This window comes from Microtus ochrogaster, unplaced genomic scaffold, assembly GCF_000317375.1.
Source record: "Microtus ochrogaster isolate Prairie Vole_2 unplaced genomic scaffold, MicOch1.0 UNK3, whole genome shotgun sequence".
Taxonomy (NCBI): Eukaryota; Metazoa; Chordata; class Mammalia; order Rodentia; family Cricetidae; genus Microtus; species Microtus ochrogaster.
In genome coordinates this window covers 19025487-19044335 of record NW_004949101.1, presented here as the reverse complement: position 1 = coordinate 19044335, position 18849 = coordinate 19025487, and the positions used below count along the sequence as shown (strand labels likewise).

Sequence of the window (18849 nt, the reverse complement as noted above, 5' to 3'; positions counted from 1 at the left end):
TCTTTCACCTCCACAGCACCAGCACATGCATGCACACACACACACACACACACACACACACACACACACCTGTAACTACAACTACAGGGATCTACCACTGTTCTTTCACCTCCACAGCACCAACACATGCGCACACACACACACACACACACACACACACACACACAACATTTCATTTAAAATGCTAATCCTGACATTTAAGAGGCCAAGGAAGGAGGATAGAAATTTTGAGGTTAGCCTGAGCTACATAGCAAGACAATGTGTCAAAAGAGAAAGTCTCTGTTTACAGAAAAGTACCTAGTGAATTAGAAAGGAACATTCTCTACTGTGATGGTCCGCAAGAGATATAAATTAAATGTTTGTGATGCTATAAGTTTAGTCTGGACTTTTCTAATTCCTTTGAGTTTTGATACATATTGTGTACACAGACATGACTATAGCTTTATATTATGAATGGTTTATGTTAGCTCAATTCATCAATGGACATTTTGAGACTGATGTGATGTCTGTCCACTGTACTAAGATGACAACATGATAGACAATCAAAATAAATACTGATTATTGTACAAAGCTACCAAAATCCTTAGAGCTTTGGAAACACCATTTTAAAGATGTCTAAAACATCACTGAAAACAAATTCTGAGTAGATGAACAGTGGCTGATTTGTATCCTCTAGCCACACAGAAGAATGGGTGTCTCAAGACAACCTAAAGATTGGACAAATTAGACTTAAAGATTATTTAAAACTCAAGTCTCACATTTAAAAACAAAATAAAACAAACAGGATCTTACTGTGTAACCCGGCTGGGTCTGGAACTCTACCTCCTAAGTGCTGGGATTAAAGGCATGAACCACTACACCCAGTCCTAAATTGTTTTGCTTTTATCAACAATAACTCTCTGAACTTTTTATTTTTTAAAATAATCACAATAAAACACAAAATTAGTAATAGGCGATATTTCATCTACTTTTTGGCTTCCAGCTGGTGGCACTATTCCAGAAGATGGTGGTATTTGGCGAGGTGTGGGAAGTATTGAAGGAAATGAGCCACTGAAAGCTGGTTTGAGGTTTATAGCCCCTACTGTGTGTTTCCTAATTGTTCGAATTTGAGGAAGCTCCAGTCCATACCTGTTCCTGTCCTCATGTTTTCCTTGCAATCATGGACTGTATTCCTATAAACCATGAGCCAAAGTGACTCTTCCCCTAAGTTGCTTGACATAGTATTTTGTCATAGCCAAGAGAAAAGTAAATAATACAATTTGCTATATGAGCATCAATAACCACTATAGTGCTATTAATGCTTAAAATCAATGAGAGCATAGAAGCACTGCTTTGGTTTTAACAAAAATAATACAAAAGAACCTCACTCGTCAGCAGGCAGTGGTGGTGCATGCCTTTAAACCCAGCACTCAGGAAACAGGCAGGCAGATCTCTGTGAGTTTGAGACCAACTTGGTCTACAAGTGCTAATTCCAGGACAGGCTCCCAAGCCAGAGAAACCCTGTTTCAAAAAAAAAAAAAAAAAAAAAAAAAGCCTCCACCCATGTATGACCTTGGTCCTTTGTTGATGAGTTCAGAATTTAGCATACCTGTCAAATTTAATTTAGGAATAGGCAATGGCTCTGTTGGAACAGGATGATATGAAAACAAGGTAAACATTCCTCGCCCTACTGGAAGGGCCATAGTTCGCTGACACAACTGGAGCAGTCTATAATAAAACACAAAACAACACACAAACTGTTAAGAGAGTTCATAGTTGGACTCTAACAGGAGGGACTAAGATACACAATCAGGTCCTCATAAAGCACCTCCGCTCCAGACATGGGAGGATCAGCAATTCCTCTCACAACTCTTACATCTTCAGGATGCTGAAGCAGACACACATTGCCTTATTTGCTTTGAATGAGACCCAATCTCCTGAGGTAGAAAATACAACTAACTACATTCTACTCTGACTGATGCTAACCTGGTGTAAAGAAAGTACATTATTTAGGTGGTTCCTCTTACTGTTACTTTCAGCTGAGTTGTTTCAGCACACACAGATCCTCCTCATTCTTTATACCAACACTGCCTCAAAAACACCACTACCTCTGTGTTGTACACAAAGAGAGGAAGTAAATCGTCACCAGATCTACACACCAGGTATGCTCAGTTAAAATGGCTTCTGTTGCTCACACTGGAAAACTAACACCCCATGCTTGTTTCTGCATTGAATTTACTCTATATAGGCCCCTGGGACAAAAACTAACAGAAAATTTGGAAGTAGGCATTCCTACTTAAGAAAAGTTTTTAAACATTGCATTTGAGATTAAAGAAAGGCCCTTCAGAGGCTAACACAGGGCTGACATTCTGAAGACAAAATGGTTTCCCCCTAATTACATAAATGCACTGCTTCTCTAGCTCAGTGCAGCGGATTCTAACATTCCAATGTCCTAACATTCCTTGGAACAGTAACAGTACAATAACTAGGGATGCAGGAAATTGAAATCCATGAAGCTGGATCCCACACAATGTTTTAGTAAAAGCTTTATACATGATCCAATTCCACTTGAAAAAGTCATAAAATAAAGCAATAGCACCAATGCTGTAGTCCCTGGATGCATGACGCCACTAACAGGATGCTTAACAATCCCATCAAGCACCAAGAAAAGGCCTCCAATTAGACTAGCATCAATTGACTAAAAGATACATTCTGATTTCAGATATAATAAAAACAAGTGGTTTTCAACCTGTGGGTCATAACCCCTTTCACAGGGCTCACCTACAACCTGCTGCATATCAAGTATTTACATTATAATTCATAATAGTAGCAAAACTAGTTATGAAGTAGCAACAAAAATAACTATGGTTTGGGGTCACTACAACATGAAGAGCTGCATTAAAGGGTTACAGCACTAGGAAAGTTGAAGACCACTGTACTAAAAGACTGAAGAGAAAAAAGAATCAACACACTGTTAGTAATGGCTGACTACAGCGAGCTTTCTATGCACTATGAAATATCTTAAGTGTTATGTAAAAGAATTGACCTGATGCCAAAAATTGATGAGGTGTAACTTTACACTCATGTCTATTACAGCAGAGGCAACTCAAAAAATAACAGGTTAAGTATCCAAGTTCATGCAGGAATGGTGGTAAGCCTTACTACAAGATCCCCCATTCCTAACTATGTGCTCTATCCTCAATTTCAAGTCCTAACATGAGTCCATGTGGTGAGGAAATAGAGAGAAATTGGGATTTTTGGGAGACTGTAGTGAAGCATGAGTGATGACTGCCCTTGAAACCGTGTAAGAAAGAGAAGCTGGAAAAAAAAAAAAAAAGAAGAAAGAGAAGCTGGGCTGGTTCACACACCTGTAATTCCAGCTCCTCAAATCAGGAGCCCCAATACAAGCTCTGCCTGTGATAGATTGAAATCAAGGCCAGATAAGCAACTAAGAAAGTTTGACACCAGGGGAGGACGGGAATAAAGGAAAGCGGAAGGAGAGCTGAGTCCGTCACCTAAAACTCCTGTCCCCACAGATGGAGCCAGTACAGCACTGCCTCACACCTCCTGAAACTATGCTCCTAAGTTATGTCAAAGAGTTCTTCACAGCAACAAAAAAGTAACCAATACAACTGGTGTGAGTTTAAACCACACTAAAAATTAGCAAACAAGTACCTCAAAATCTCCACCTGTATTATGACACAGGTCCAGTGTATGCTTCGCTGACAAATTCTCTGACTGTCTTAGATTGGCCTTTTCTGAAGTATGCTGTTATATTTCATGAGAATGAGGCTATAATTATATCCTCAAAAATCAAAAATATTTTTAAAACATATATGGCTTACTGAAGTTGGATGTAAAATTAAAATAAATAAAAGGTAGATTTTTTTAACTTCAAGTAAGTTGCTTTGCTTTAGCTTTTAAGTATCTTAAACACAAAAACAAATAACAACAACAAAAATTCGGTAAGTATTATAATTTCATTTCTATGGCTGTGATAAACGACCTTGACCAAAAGCAATCTTTGATAGGAAAGAGTTTATTTGGCTTAAAACCCCAGGTTACAGTTCATTATAGAAAAGGAAGTCACAGTGCAGAATCTGATCCACTTCATAGCCACAAGCAAGAGCAGAAGAGAGAATACACCCATGCTGCTCAGTGGTCTGCCTCTTGCTCAGGTAGCTCTCTTCATTCCTAGACAGTCCAGGGCTCAGCCGATGAAACTGTACTGCCCAGTCAAGGTTGGTCCTCCTAGCAAGACAGTCTCCCACAGACCAACCTGATCTAAGTAATTTCTCAAATTAAATTAAATTATAATCTCTAGATTATAGCAAGTTAACATTTAAAACTAACCACCAAGCTGGTAAGATGGCTTAGTGAGAAAAGGCACTTGCCACTGAGCCAAATGGTCTAAGCTGGATTCTCCTGAAGCCTAGTAGAAAGAACCAACCAACTCCTCTGACCTCCACACACTCACTGCAGTGCATACACACCACACAAATACAAATAAATGTTTAAAAAAGAAAAGTTAAAATATTAAAGGAAAACAAACAAACAAACAAACAAACTAGTCTCAAGCATTAACACTGGACAGGAGATGAACCATTTTACCTGTTTTCTTTCTCTTCAATGAACTCGTGGTCACTGAGTTCCGGGTACTGCACCACGTTGACACGGACAGGCTGGGCACTCTGGAGCAGTCTCCGCACATCCTGCACCCGTAGATCCTCACTCCATATTAATGACATAACCTCATGATTTAGGTCATTCATGCCATCGTCTTCCTCCTCAGCCTCGGTTCCTGAAGACACATCTGATGAGAGCACCTGCAGGACAGACTTTACTGTAGCGACTTGAACGGCAGTTGTGTGTCGAGACTGCGAGGGCAAACAGGGTAATGGAACACAACTCTAAACTAGAGGTAAGCAGGACTGGGAGGCTTCCGGAAGTCACTCAACACTGTCATACAAGCTCAGCTCTTCCGTCACCCAAGCTGTCACACCCTCCTGATCCCATTATCACCCTGAGCCTATCTAAGTATGTAGTTCCTACAAATCTTCAGAGTACTGCACTGGAGTCATTCTTTATTAAACTGAAGAAATGAGTTTATATTTAGAGTTATAATCAGGGAGTTGAATCTACTAAAACAATCCATTTGCTAATTTTTTTTTCTTCAGGGAAGCCAGTTACTCCAAACAGAAGATGAGGAACTCACTATTAGTGCAGGACTGATGCCCACTTCAACATTAACAGAAGCAGAGGAATAAAACCTGGAAGGACACACCAGCAAAGGCTGAGAGAAGCAGCAAAAGGCTTGTATTGTGACTGGCTTTCACTTTCCATTTCTACACACCTTTGAGAAAGGGAACCTATCCTGCGAACCTCACCTGTGCTCTCATGCAGGGCTTCCCAGCCCCGTGCTTCAGTCTGACCACAACACAATCTTCTACAATGTTCTACTCTCAAGCAAAGTTCTACACTCCAATAAAAGATTAGATCCTAATTAAAATCCTCGAGTTTTCTTATTAGTGTGGAGGAAACAAAGCTAGCTTGGGAAAAAATATATAACCAGATAAAAACTCACTTTGGTTCCTATGGAATAACTATCAAAAACAAACTATAACCACGCTTACACAGCACTTCCTCCAAAAGCCCAAACACATGACAGTGCTTCCCTAAGATAGGATCTATGCCTAGTGCCATGCTTGCACATCAGAATTGCCTAAGGAGGACTTGCCTAAGGACACATTTCTCAGAATGTCTGTCATCATTAGACAATATAACTGTATTCTAATGGATAGCTTAGCTAGAGAACATAAACCCAAACAACAGAATCAAGTTGAAGTTTAGCCTCAAATAACTGAAGAAACAAAATTTAGATAAACTTGCCTAGGCTGCTGTTTAAATAATTTATAGATTAATATTTATAGTGTTTATGAGCTGAATGGCTCCCAGCAGCAAAAGAAATGTAAATGCCAAAGATCTTTGTGTGCATCTGTGTGTTGTGTTTTGGGGACAGGGACTCACTATGTCTTTCAGGCTACTTTTGAACTCATGGTGACTCTCCTGGCTCAGTCTTCCAAATTCTGATTGCAAGCAATGTACTCCCACACCTGGATTTTCTTGGTCAAGAAAATAAGAATGGATTTATATTTAAAACAGGACAAATACAAAGTTAACTAAAGTTGCGATTTATACATAAATTTGAGATTAGACTCCTGTGGGAACTGATTCTAGCTTAAGTCCGAGGCAGGCAACTGTTGGGTTAGGAGAGCCACAGTTACAGCACACAGACACTGATGTGCTGGCTCACAGGCTAGCAGAACAAGCCTGGTTCCCACAGTGTGCTCAGAGATGTCACACAGATCTCTGTGAGCCTTATGCCTGTCTGCCTGGTCTACAGAGAGATCCTGTCTCAAAAACAAACAAAAAATGTTGCTCATTTCTGGGCTTCTTAGAACCCACTCTGAAATGGGTGTAAAGAAGGAGAGTCTTTAAGGCACCTAAATAACTAACCCTAGTGGAGAACATATTCTTCCTCATCAGGCTTCAATCTTCCTGTTACTCAGGGATTGTGCAAATATATTTATACCTATTTATTTGTTTTGTTTTGTTTTGTTTTTTCGAGACAGGGTTTCTCCGTAGCTTTTGGTGCCTGTCCTGGAACTAGCTCCCGCAGACCAGGCTGGCCTCGAACTCCCAGAGATACGCCTGCCTCTGCCTCCCGAGTGCTGGGACCAAAGGCGTGCGCCACCACCGCCCGGCATTTATACCTATTTAAAAGGCTAAATTCAAGAATCCAATCTCTTAAAAAATATGAATGAGAACACAATTATTATTGCAGTCAGCCAAATTGAGGGTACAGAGGCTCTCGGTTTTCCTGTGTAGTTAGTTAACTGCTGCTTCCACAGGTACAAGTAGCTGAACAGGCATGGCCAGTGGCTTGCTGACTCTGTACCTGTCCTGACTCTGGGCAGAGAAAAGTACAGGCAACACAGGGCAGTCACTAAGTCCACAGCTCCCGTGTTCAATTTTAAATCTGACTTACAAAAGGCAAACTGTGAGCACAGTTACCATAGTGTAAAGGTTCAAAGGGAAAAGAAGGCAGTTCCACTCTGACGTTATCTGAGGCTAAACTGAACTTGCTGTGTTGATACTCACAGATTTGCCTCTGGGTAAGTTTCCTTCACAAGCCTGCTTAGAAAGATCCTGCCTTCCAATCAAGAGGCAGACAGCTTCCGACCAGTCTGAATCAGGCTGCTCCCGACAGTGATAGATTGCATCCCTGATGGGAAGAGCAATCCCAAAGGGAAGAGTCTCCAAATCTCTTAAAGTGAAACCTTGGAGGAAAACAAAGGAAGAGACACTTTTCAGTTAGATCCGCCACTTTCCTAATCATCCTCAAACTAGTGGGTCAACAAACACTGAAGTCCACCAGCACTAAGAGCGGACGTGGACAGGAAACAGCAGTAATTCTCACCATAACTAACAGTGCTTTACCTAGGGTACCATTACCCTAGGAGTTGGCAAGAAAAGATATCTCCACTCCTCTGGTCACAAAGAACACTGCGCACATGTGCACCAAGATATAAGAATAAAAATATCAAGGAGGAACTTTGTTTCATTATGGTGACTAGAAAGGGGAGGAAGGCAAGCCCCACTGTCTGTCTTCAATAAATGACTTAAAACTATATGAATCAGCTCAGGTGAACATGGTACTTGTATGTACATAGACAAAACACTCAAACATACATTCCTAAGAAAAATATAAAGATGACTAATGAAGAAAAGCAAGGCAAAGGTCATATATAGGTAGGTGAATGGCAGCAGCCAGGTAAGCACTAGCTGCACCTGCACTGGTCACATTCTGTTTTAAAGGCAGGCGACCAAAAACCAAATTTACTTTATTATTACCCTCTATATTCACATTTCACACACTCTTTTGTATGAATATATTCATACAATATTCAATGTATTTTTATTTAAAATACTTGTAATGCTCAGACCATTCAAATTTCTATTCTATTTCTTTTTCTAAACTTCACAATATTATCCATTATTCATGATATAAAAGTTGATCAATTATTGAAGCAAAAATATTTCCTTATATATAGGAATAACTTTTACTAAATTTTATATAATGGACAGAATTCATCTAATATTTTTCATTTACTCATCCTATATGTACACTGTAAGACAACTATTGTTATATTCTAACAAGTCACACAGAAAGAACTGAAAACCTTCATGAGAACATACTCTGGGTAAAATAACAAATACCTGGACATCATTGAAGTACTATTTAAGATACTAAATTTGGAGAGGTCTCAATTTTTGTCAAATACTCATTTCAGTAACTTTTTCCCCCAGCAAGGAACAGAATCCTAATTAGCCTGGAATTCACTCTGTAGGCAAGGCTGGCCTCAAGCTCAGAGAGATCTGCCTCCTGACTGCTGTGATTAAGGCATGTGCCACCACTTCTGGCATGGGTAACTTTGCTTTTTGTCGCTGTTGTTTTTCATTTTTTTTTTTTTTTTGATTTTTTGAGACAGGGTTTCTCCGTAGCTTTTGGTTCCTGTCCCTGGAACTAGCTCTTGTAGACTAGGCTGGCCTCGAACTCACAGAGATCCGCCTGCCTCTGCCTCCCGAGTGCTGGGATTAAAGGCATGTGCCACCACTGCCCGGCTCAGTTTTTTTTTTTTTTTTAAACAATTTTACTACATTTTTAAACCTAGAAGCAAAGGTTTAAAAGGTTTGGAGCAAGAAACAAAGAATTTTCCTCCCTTCTTGGTAGCTAAGCATTCACTCATCACAGTGCATTTGAGAGCACTCTCTGAAGCGCTTACACGATTGACCTTAAATGATGCCAAAGTGCCCATTTCTGATATCTAAATGTAAGTCTCAGAATGGCTTCATATTTAGATGTACATTAACTAAAGTTTTTCATCTAAGACCAATTTACAAAGCTAGAGCTACTGCCTCAACCGATCCACAGGGAATGAAAATAAAGATTTCTAATGCCTTAAGATATAAAAGGCTGATGTCCCATCTACTCTTCTACAGGAAGTTGTGGACGCTCATCTTCAGCCTTTACAGACAACCAGAGCCTCGCCTCTCTCCTCATGCTTCCCCAGTCCAGGGAGAGCAGGGAAGTCATGACAATACAGTCCCAAGATGACAACGCAGCTCTTACCTACATCGGTCATCCAGATAACCAATCTTTCTGCTAGACTGGAAACTGAAGCAGAATGCCGGAAAGTAAACCTACCGAGAATAAAATAAAACAACATTAAACACAAACATCTAACATTGCTACCAATTTTAAATATGAAAGCACAATCTCAAACAAATTACCTGTTTTCTTCCTGTTCTGCTTGTGACTTTTGGGGGGCTGAAAAGCAACAGATGGACACTTTATTTTGATAGACATTCTGGCAAATAACATACAGAGGATATCTATAGATAAAAATTCATTAACCAAAAACTCCTTCAAAATAAAAAAAAAATCAAGTAGTACTATGGCAAGCTGCAACAGACAGCTGTTTCCTTTAGACTAGCATAGTCCTATATAGCTACACTGAGAATGTAGCTATATACAGGTGTGTCAGGTTTTAAGTAACCAGGAATCTGAAATTCAGTTGTGGTTGTAGACTGAACAGTATTATAAAGAACAAGATGGATCTCTAAGACAAACACTAATGAACATTTTAACATTCTACTTGGGATACCCAAACATTGTAACAACTTACTTAAGGTTACTTTGGATAAATACTGTGAGGCTTCATCAGAAACACAACTCTCATCACCAAGGATGTAAAGTGCAATGCTCTGAAGAGGAAAAAAAGGAATCTGTTACTTGTTTTTGTTGTTGCTTTACTTTTAATTCAGTTGTTTTGGTTATTTTTGTTTATGAAACAGGCTGTCATGTAGCCCAGAGTGACATCAAATGCCCCAAAGATCTGAGGCTGGCCTTGAACTACTGACCTTCCTGCCTTTGACTCCCTAGTGCTGGGATTACAAGAAATGTGACCCCACACCCAGATGAACCTGTTCTTATTAACTGAAGTGAAGGAAGAAAGAAAGCACAAAGTAAAGACTCATACATTTAGGGGTCCAACACTACAAGGCTGGACAACATTATATAACCACGTGACTACTATCACTCTCAATACAGAAAAGCTGCATTGTGCCTCACACACCCCCTTGTGTTCTGTCAGCAACCCTTCTCCACAAACGTTAGAAATAACTCGCCTGCTCTCCTGCCCCCAGCCCATCTGTCCTATAAGATGTATATGGGATGGCACAGCAGAGTCTTTCCAGTTCTACTATACAACATAGCACAGGCATGAGATTTATCTTCTTTATGCCACAACCACTAGCTTGTTCCTCTCCACTGCTGAGTAGTATCTATTACAGAGATGTCAACTTAGTACATCTTCTCGGGAATTGATGAACATGGGCTGAAGAGATGGCTCAGTGATTAAGATTGCTGGTTGCTCCTCCAGGGGACCCAGGTTTAATTCCCAGCACCTACATGATGCCTCTCAAATATCTGTCCTATCTGTAAATCCAGTTCCTGGGCTTCTAGCCTCCATGGGCACTGCATTGCACATGGTACACAGTAAGCATACTTGCAAGCAAAACACCCACACAAGCTAAATAAAATTAATGATTTCAAAAAAGCCTTTTTAAATTAAGGGACATTCCCAGCATGCATAGGTTATAAGAAAACTGATTCATGCCTTTACATGCAGGTTTTTGTGTAGCCAATATATTTCATACCAGAGAATATAAACTTGCTTTGAGTTATGGTAAATATATGTTAAAATTTTTAAAATTTTGGAGCATTCTTTTATTACCATTAGCAAAGTCAAAGTTTCATCTGCTCAATACTCAACCATGGTTTTAGTTATCCTTACAGATACCTAGTCATATCCTAACAGTACCTAACAGTAGTAGCTATTCAAAAATCTCATTTAGCCTTCAGTTTGTTTAGCAAATTAACTCAAAAACAATACCAAAAAAAAAGAAAACCAATTCAAATGAATTAAGATCACACACAAAAAAATTATTTCTGTACAGTCTATGTTGGTGTATGTATGCATGCATATTCCTGTTGAGTGTTCGCATGTGAGTATGGACATGTGCATGGCACAGGACACATATAAACGCCAGAGGACAAACTCATATGCTGGTTCTTGTCATCCACCTTGTTTGTGGCAGGGGTCTTTTAGTGATGGGTCCTCTAGAAGAGCAGCCAAAAGATCTTAATCACTGGACCATGTCTTCAGCCTCCCAAGCAGGGGCTATTAGTCACTGTTGTGTAAATCAGGGCCTGCAAGCTTCTGAGGAATCCTGCCATCTCTGCCTCCCATTTCCCTGGAGGCCCTCTGAGATTACAGATGTATACCATGGCATCAAACATTACATCAATTCTGAGGATCCAAACTAGCCATACTTACAGGGCAATCACTTCACCCACTGAGGCAACAATATCCTTATTTATAAGTATCTCCATAAATAACTCAAAACCCCAAAGACCTATAGCAGTATTCCAATAAGAGGTACATAAATTTGGGAAATTCACAGAACAGAAGTTACCAGGGTTAAAAGGGAAGAGGAATAGGAAATTACTGTTGAATGGTGCATGGTCCATGACTGCATTACAGACAACTAAACGCCTAGGAGGCAAGCCTTTTGGGCATACTTGTAATTGTCAAGATTAAGGTTAGCCTCTGAGAATGCCTGAGGAATACCTTGATTATGTTAACAGAAGTAATTTCCTGTGGAACCATTTCCTAGGCAGAGAATCCCAGACCATATAAAATGAGAGCACAAACTAAGGACTTAGGCATGAATTCACTGGCTTCTGCTCTTGACTGTGGATATGATGTGACTGACTAGCTGCTGCAATTTCCTGCCACCTTGACCTCTGCTCAGTGATGGACTAAAGCTGGACTTGTGAGAAATAAGCCCTTCCTCCCCTAAGTTGCTTTTCTCAGGTGTTTAATCACAGCAACAGGAAACTAAATTAAGATGGAGTAATGAAAAAATTTTGGAGAAAAGATGGTGGTGATGATTACATATGTGAATTAAGGGAAAAAAAAAAAAGAAAACAAACACAGAACTGCCTACCAGGAGCCATGGAAGACTGAGAAAGCCCCGTTCAACACGAAGAAGAACAGAACAGAACAGAGAAGGGCAAGAAGAAAGAATGTTTACAGATTTCTAACTTTGATAAGAGGGGATAAAAGCAGTAGGAATCTCTTGTATTTCTGGAAAGATCCCTAACAGGCCTATACATATACTGCCTCAGCATCAAGAAACAGAAGCATATATGCCAAGGAACTCAACTTTACTAAAGCCCTCTGGTTCCATACACAAGTTTGAGGTTTGTATTAACTATTCAAGATAAACAACATTCTAAAAATATATTTCTTTGAAAAATATTTCAACAGGACTTTCAATAACCATAGGTCAACTGATTATTAAATAGGCAAAGGTTATAAAACCGTTAAGACAACTTCTAAAGAGAATAATAATGGAAAGAAGAGTACCACAAACCAATTTTAAGGTTTACTATGAAACTACCATAAATAAGACAAAGTGGAGAACACATAGATCAATGAACCAGGTTTCCCCAAAGTTCAAACCTGGAAAAGAAGTGCTCAAACAGACTTGACAAAAGCACAAATGCAAAAAAGGGATGGCCGTGTCAACAACCAGTGTTCAAAGAGCTAGCCAGCCAAAGAGTAAAATATTCTCAAGGTATGGTTAGTCAGGGGTGTAGTGTTGTCCTAGGACCATAGCAGTTGGGATGCTGAGGCAAGATCACCAGTTCAAGACTACCTTGAACTGGTCGACATGGTAAGATGCTACGTGAAAAAAACAAGAGAGAAAGGCTTTCTTGGCAGAACAACAACACAAAGTCAAAGGAGGAGACAGCAGCAGCAAACCACATTTTGACAAAAACTACTCAGCAGAAACCTCTAAACAAAATCATAGTCACTAGGAAATGCAATTAAAAAGCACAGTAAGACAGACTACAGAGCAACCAGATTGACAAAAACCAAGAAGGAAAGACAAGTATCAAATAACTGACAAGAATTCTAGGCAACCTCTCTTAACACTGCTGGAGGCAATATGGAACAAACAGATACTCGGGAAAGCAGTTGGCGATTTCTGTAAAGACAGGTATATACTTAGCATATAGCCATCAGTCCCAATCCTCTGTTCTCACCCTATGGAAATGAAAACTTATGTTGACATTAAAGTCTGTGTGTGACCTTTAGAGTATCTCTATTTATAATTGCTAAAACCTAGAACCAACCCAGCTATCACATAAGCCAACTACAGGGGCAGCAATGCAGTGGACTGTCAGCAACAGAAACCAGAATCTGGTAGCATGAATGACAACTTGGATAAATCTCAAAAGAGTAATTGTGGAGAGAGGTGCTACAAACGTTCAGTATTCTAATTAAAATGGTAATCATGAAACTATTCATCTGCTGAAATTTATAGAACAGTATTGGGGGAGAGAAACACTGTAATTTTACTTTATGTGTGTACATGTGCATGCTGTTTGTTCTATATATAACAATTTAAAGAAAAATAAAACTAAGTAAGATAGTCAATACTCCAGATACATACCAAGACCACGAGCCTGCTCCTTTCGCAGACCCCGGGGAGGTAAGGATAGGGTGGCATTCCTTCGCCCTTCAGACAAGAACTCACCCACTGATAAATACTTGGCGGCTCAGACGTAAAAAACGAGAGATGATGCAGAAATCCCGATTGACCTTTAGAATACATAAATGTTTAGAAAGGCACACAAATATATAAGACAAAAACAAGGTCACAGTACTTGTCCTTTCAAATTATAAAAATTATATTTTCAATTATTATCCAAAATAAATATTTTTGTCACAGTAAATAGCTAATTATTTATAAATTTAAATTATTTCTATTTTACTCCTTTATAAATAGAAATTCAGCAATATCATTTACAAACCATATACCAAGAGCTGGACAGATGGCTCAGTAAAAGGCATCTGCCACCAAGCCTGATAACCTGAGTTCAATCCCTGGGTGCTACATGGTGGAAGGAGAGAACTGACTCCAAAAAGTTGTTCTCTAAATTCCACATATATGTAATGGCACATGCACACCCAATACTCATCATGTATGCACTGCCACACACATATAATACATATAAAAGTACATTTTAAAAAATAGTTTTTAAAGAATCTAACTTTTTTTTTTTTTTTTGCCTAGTTCTATAAAGGTGAGAAAACAAAGGGACATGAAAGACTAAGCTCTGCTCTTTGAGTCCCTTCAGGTCAAGCCTAGACTAGAGCAGTAGAGGTAAGTGGGATAAGTGGTAACTACTAGCCCTGTATGGCTACTGGGTATCTTAAGTGTGGCTAGAGCACTGAGGAACTAAACTTTTACAGTAATTAAAGTTAAGTAAATCTATAGCCATGGCCTCTACTGAACAGCACAGGTCAAGGATATAGCGTTTATGACACCAGAGGCTGTTGAAGCTTTGGAATAGGTAGTGTTTTAACTACACACCAAATAACTTATGGCTTACTTAAACTCAGTGGTCAAATGCTACCAATTTAAAACCGCCTGGCTAAAAAGACATCTATCCTCTGCTCTTCCCCGAGACACAACAAACACCTATGCACTACTCAGAAGACATGCAGGGGTGTCAACACTCACCTTGATCAATCGTACACACTTGTCCAGTAGTTCTGACTAGAGTTGGGTAATCTCTGTAGTAGTGATCCATGTAAGCCTCTAATTTTAAGTCCCTATAACAGTAAGAGCATACACAAAGGCGTTACAGCAGCCCCCAGTCAGTTAACTTTTCAACTTAAAAAGCATGTTCATGAGAAAGCTTTCAGACCTGGAGTATTTTCATGTGTATCTGGTGTCACATGCAAGCGTCTGTCTAGACAAACTTCATTAAGGTCAAACTAGAGAAATAGCATGATCTTGCTCCTTCCTGTTGTTTACTGGCTGTGTGATCTGCGGCAAGTAATCTCTACAGACCACAGTATTTTCTTCCAGAAAACAGAGACATATCTAAGTCACTCTGAGGCTTCTTAATTTTTTGTGCTGTTTTGCTCCCCACACCAGATAGAATAGTTCCTCTCAGACACAGTATTTCCAGCAGTCTTCCAAGCACTAGGATTACAGGCATATGCCACTACTCCTGGCTACTACAAGTTTTGAAGAATAAATAACATATGTATGGAAAATATAGGACATGGTAGCACACATCTGGAAATCCTAAAATTTGAAAAAATGAGGCAGGAACATCTAAAGTTTTAGGTCAGCCATAGCTATAGGGGCAGGTGCTCTGTATCTTCCGAAAGCCATAAATTAATTGAATACAAAATGGCATGTGTGATGACAATGACCCGTCATGAGGGGATGAATCAGCAAATAAGCATGTCAAGTTTCAAAAGTATTTCAGAATCCTCAGGATCACAGAAGTCAGAGAACGTGCTATCATCTTAATCAAGAGGCTGAAATACCAACTTGAACTGAGAAGGGGAGACTGGAGTTTTTCTAAGGAGGCTCCTGACATATCACAGAAAGCAAGCCCTCTGAGGACCTAATGCAGTGTCCTAACAACATCTACCTTGCTAACTGAACAAGCAGGTCAACAAGGGAACAAATCCCTTCTCCCATTAGAGTATTCAACTTGAGCTCTTCATAGACAAGGTGAAGAACAAAGAAAATTGCAGGGATGTGAGGAAAGAGAAGAGTTGAAGAATCCAGACTAAGGTTCTGTGAAAAATCTTCTTCTTTCACCCTTGAACTTTCCAAAGCAGTCAAACATAAAGATTTGTTCAGAAGATGAGACTCAACGTTGTGATGGTAGTCTGAATTCAGTAAGTATTCCCAGTCCTAAGAAGAATAAAATGGACAATAATTACTTACATAGTGCTAGATAGAAATGTCATTTTAAAATAACCGCAAGGGGCTGTAGATGTTCAGCAGCTAAGAGTACATACTACTTTGGCAAAGGACCTGAGTTTGGTTCCCAGCACCCACAGCAGGTAGTTCACAACCACTTGGAACTACAACTACAGGGGATCTGGTATTTCTGAACTCCATAGGCACCTTCTTTAAAACACAAAAGAAAACACCTGGAAACAGCCTACTGTCCTACAGGAGAGCAAAGCAAACTACAATATAGTCATAACTCTTGGTAATAAAAAGAACATACAACTGATACTTCCATCACCTGGCTCATCTTCAGTACATTATGCTGAATGACAGAAACCTTATGTACAGAATACAGACTGTACTATTTCATCTACAACAGACACAACTAACGAATGGTCAAAGAATTCAAGTCTGTGTTTGATTAAAGATAAGGGGGAGAGGGTTGATTACAAATGACACAAAGAGACAATATGGAAAGGTTCTGTGCTCTGGACCACTTCAGAATATACCATGGAATCTGAGGTATTTAAGTGTAAAGCAGAGAAATGCTACATAAAAGGGTAAATGTTGCTGGGCGATGATGGCACAGCCTTTGATCCCAGCACTCGAGAGGAAGAGGCAGGAGGATCTCTGAGTTTAAGGCCAGCCTTAAACTCCATCTACAGGGCGAGTTCTGGACAGCCAGGAATACACAGAGAAACCCTGTCTTGAAAACGCAAAAATATAAAACAAAAAAGGGGTAAATGCTGGCAAATAGTTGACCAATTACCAATAAATATCCACAAGTCTACACTGAAATTATGTAAAAACATATACATTTATACTAATTTTTGTATGATGATCAAAGACAAAATTAAATAAGTGACAGAAAATGTAACAGATTTTATCCTTCAAAATAATATACTCAGAAGTAAAATTAAAAAAAAAGCAAAAGATACTGGGAAAACTGACAATTAATAGGAATATCAGACATGGGACACCTGTACAAGTCTCCACAAATCAGTAACATTAGCAAGAAATAACAATGCTTACATCATCAGATCCAGTATCAGAAGGCCTTGCTTTTTTGGGTGCAATGACTGGGGAAAGTGATCCTTCAAAGTCGGACTGAAAAACAACCACAAAGCAGACAACAAAATCATGAAATTATTATTGTTAATTAGCCAGTTTAAGGATTCAGGTGTCAGTTCTGCTAATTAGAGAAACGGAATAAAGTCACTAACACTCTTCTCTTCACCAGCACATGGGGTGCAAATCTCTTCTTAGTCACCACGGAGCGAAATTGTGTGTGTAAAGCATTCAGTACAGTGCCTGGACACATAGGTACAGTAATGGTCATTTATTTTTCTACTTCTCTAATGACACAAATTATATCCAAAGAACACGAAAAATCACATAAGTCATAAGAGAGAGTCAGTAGCACTCTCTACCATGTTATGAAAATGGAAAGAAAAAATAAAATCTGGACAAAGAGAAAATAAGCACCATGAACCCTGCTGGCTAATGAGGACCATTCTGTCCCAAGCTTTGATCTAAAAAACATGACCTAAGTTTAATGTGTCAAAGTAACATGGCCTTGAGAACTGACTTTCAAGTTAGGTGGAACAGCAACTTAGTTACTAAAGAGACTGTGGCAAGAGTTGCTGAGTATAGTTCAACACCAGCTTTTTGTTTGTTTGTTTTAAAGGGATTTTCTTCTCAATTACAGCTATTTGCAACATGGAAGACAGTGAACCATAACTTTCTTTACAAAAGGATGGGTGTTAATCCTTCCTACCACATGAAAAATGTGGGATGAGCTAGTTCACTAACTACTCTGCGAGACAGCGGCACACAACTCTTGATCAACAAGCACTGCAGGTTAATTACACAGAAAACAAAATAAAACCTACAGAAAGTCAAAGGGTACTTAGTCAGAATTTTAAAATCACCCTCTATGTGATAAAGTACAGAAAGACAGGAAGTAACAGCTGTACTACAAACACTTAGACTAAAAGTCAGCTCTGCTCTCACTGGAAGATAGTTCTCACCTAAACTACAGAGGGCAATTCCTTCACACACTAAATGACATAAACTCAGTATCGAGGGCTGTTCACTGAGCGTTCGTCTGAGCCATGCACCACAGGACAGGGTAGTAAACAAGACTGCTGAACTCCCTGCCTCACTAGAATTTATATTCCAGTGGAAGGAGGGAGGACAGACAGGTAAGTAAAGATACTTAACAGATGTGCTAACAGGAGAATAAGGAAGGAACCAACTGTGCACAGGACAGGCGGGCAAGCTGTACTGCAGTGACAAGTGAATAGTGGCCCAAGCACGCCTTGTCAGAAAGAAAACAGCAGGTGCAAAAGTCTGAGGATGGGACATACTTGCAGAGCTTGGGGAATAGAATAGAGAGGTCAAGATGGCTGGCAGAGACGACAAAGAGAGCAGAAAGGTACAAAAGGATGAGGTGACAAGGCACAGTACAAATCCATGCCTTATCCTGAACAAGACAAATGTCTCTGGAGGAATCTACACCAGAGGAGTGACTAACATGACCTGACTTTATCGGGTTGCAGAACGAAACAAATGCAAGCAAACGGCTGCAAACAGCTAGTCAAAACTTCAAGAATTATACTTTATTCCTAATGGACCAATAAGAGCCAGAAAAAAGAAAGTCATTCCCATATGCATAGAAATAAGAAACAATTGCTCCAGAAGACCACTTCCTAAATATAAATCCAGTAGCACAGACACTGAGAGAAACAATTAATAAATGGGACTTCCTGAAACTGAAAAGCTTCTGTACAGCGAAGGACACAGTCAACAAGACAAAGCGACAGCCTACAGAATGGGAAAAGATCTTCACTAACCCCACATCAGAAAGAGGTCTGATCTTCAAAATATACAAAGAACTCAAGAAAC

The 18849-nt window shown here is 39.5% G+C and overlaps 1 protein-coding gene across 2 annotated transcripts in view; it reads right to left on the bottom strand.

Annotated features, from left to right (window-relative positions):
• The window catches only part of Anapc1 (anaphase promoting complex subunit 1), an 82224-nt gene that overhangs the window by 37918 nt on the left and 25457 nt on the right, over positions 1 to 18849 (bottom strand). For both annotated transcript variants that reach the window (XM_005365655.2, XM_026788531.1), the window contains exons 18-27: positions 16975 to 17049; positions 15632 to 15900; positions 14704 to 14795; positions 13630 to 13778; positions 9729 to 9807; positions 9334 to 9370; positions 9173 to 9243; positions 7141 to 7319; positions 4591 to 4805; positions 1589 to 1707 (exon numbers count right to left, since the gene is read on the bottom strand). In XM_005365655.2, the coding sequence (XP_005365712.1) occupies positions 1589 to 1707; positions 4591 to 4805; positions 7141 to 7319; positions 9173 to 9243; positions 9334 to 9370; positions 9729 to 9807; positions 13630 to 13778; positions 14704 to 14795; positions 15632 to 15900; positions 16975 to 17049 (1285 nt within the window). The remainder of the gene's footprint in view (positions 1 to 1588; positions 1708 to 4590; positions 4806 to 7140; positions 7320 to 9172; positions 9244 to 9333; positions 9371 to 9728; positions 9808 to 13629; positions 13779 to 14703; positions 14796 to 15631; positions 15901 to 16974; positions 17050 to 18849) is intronic.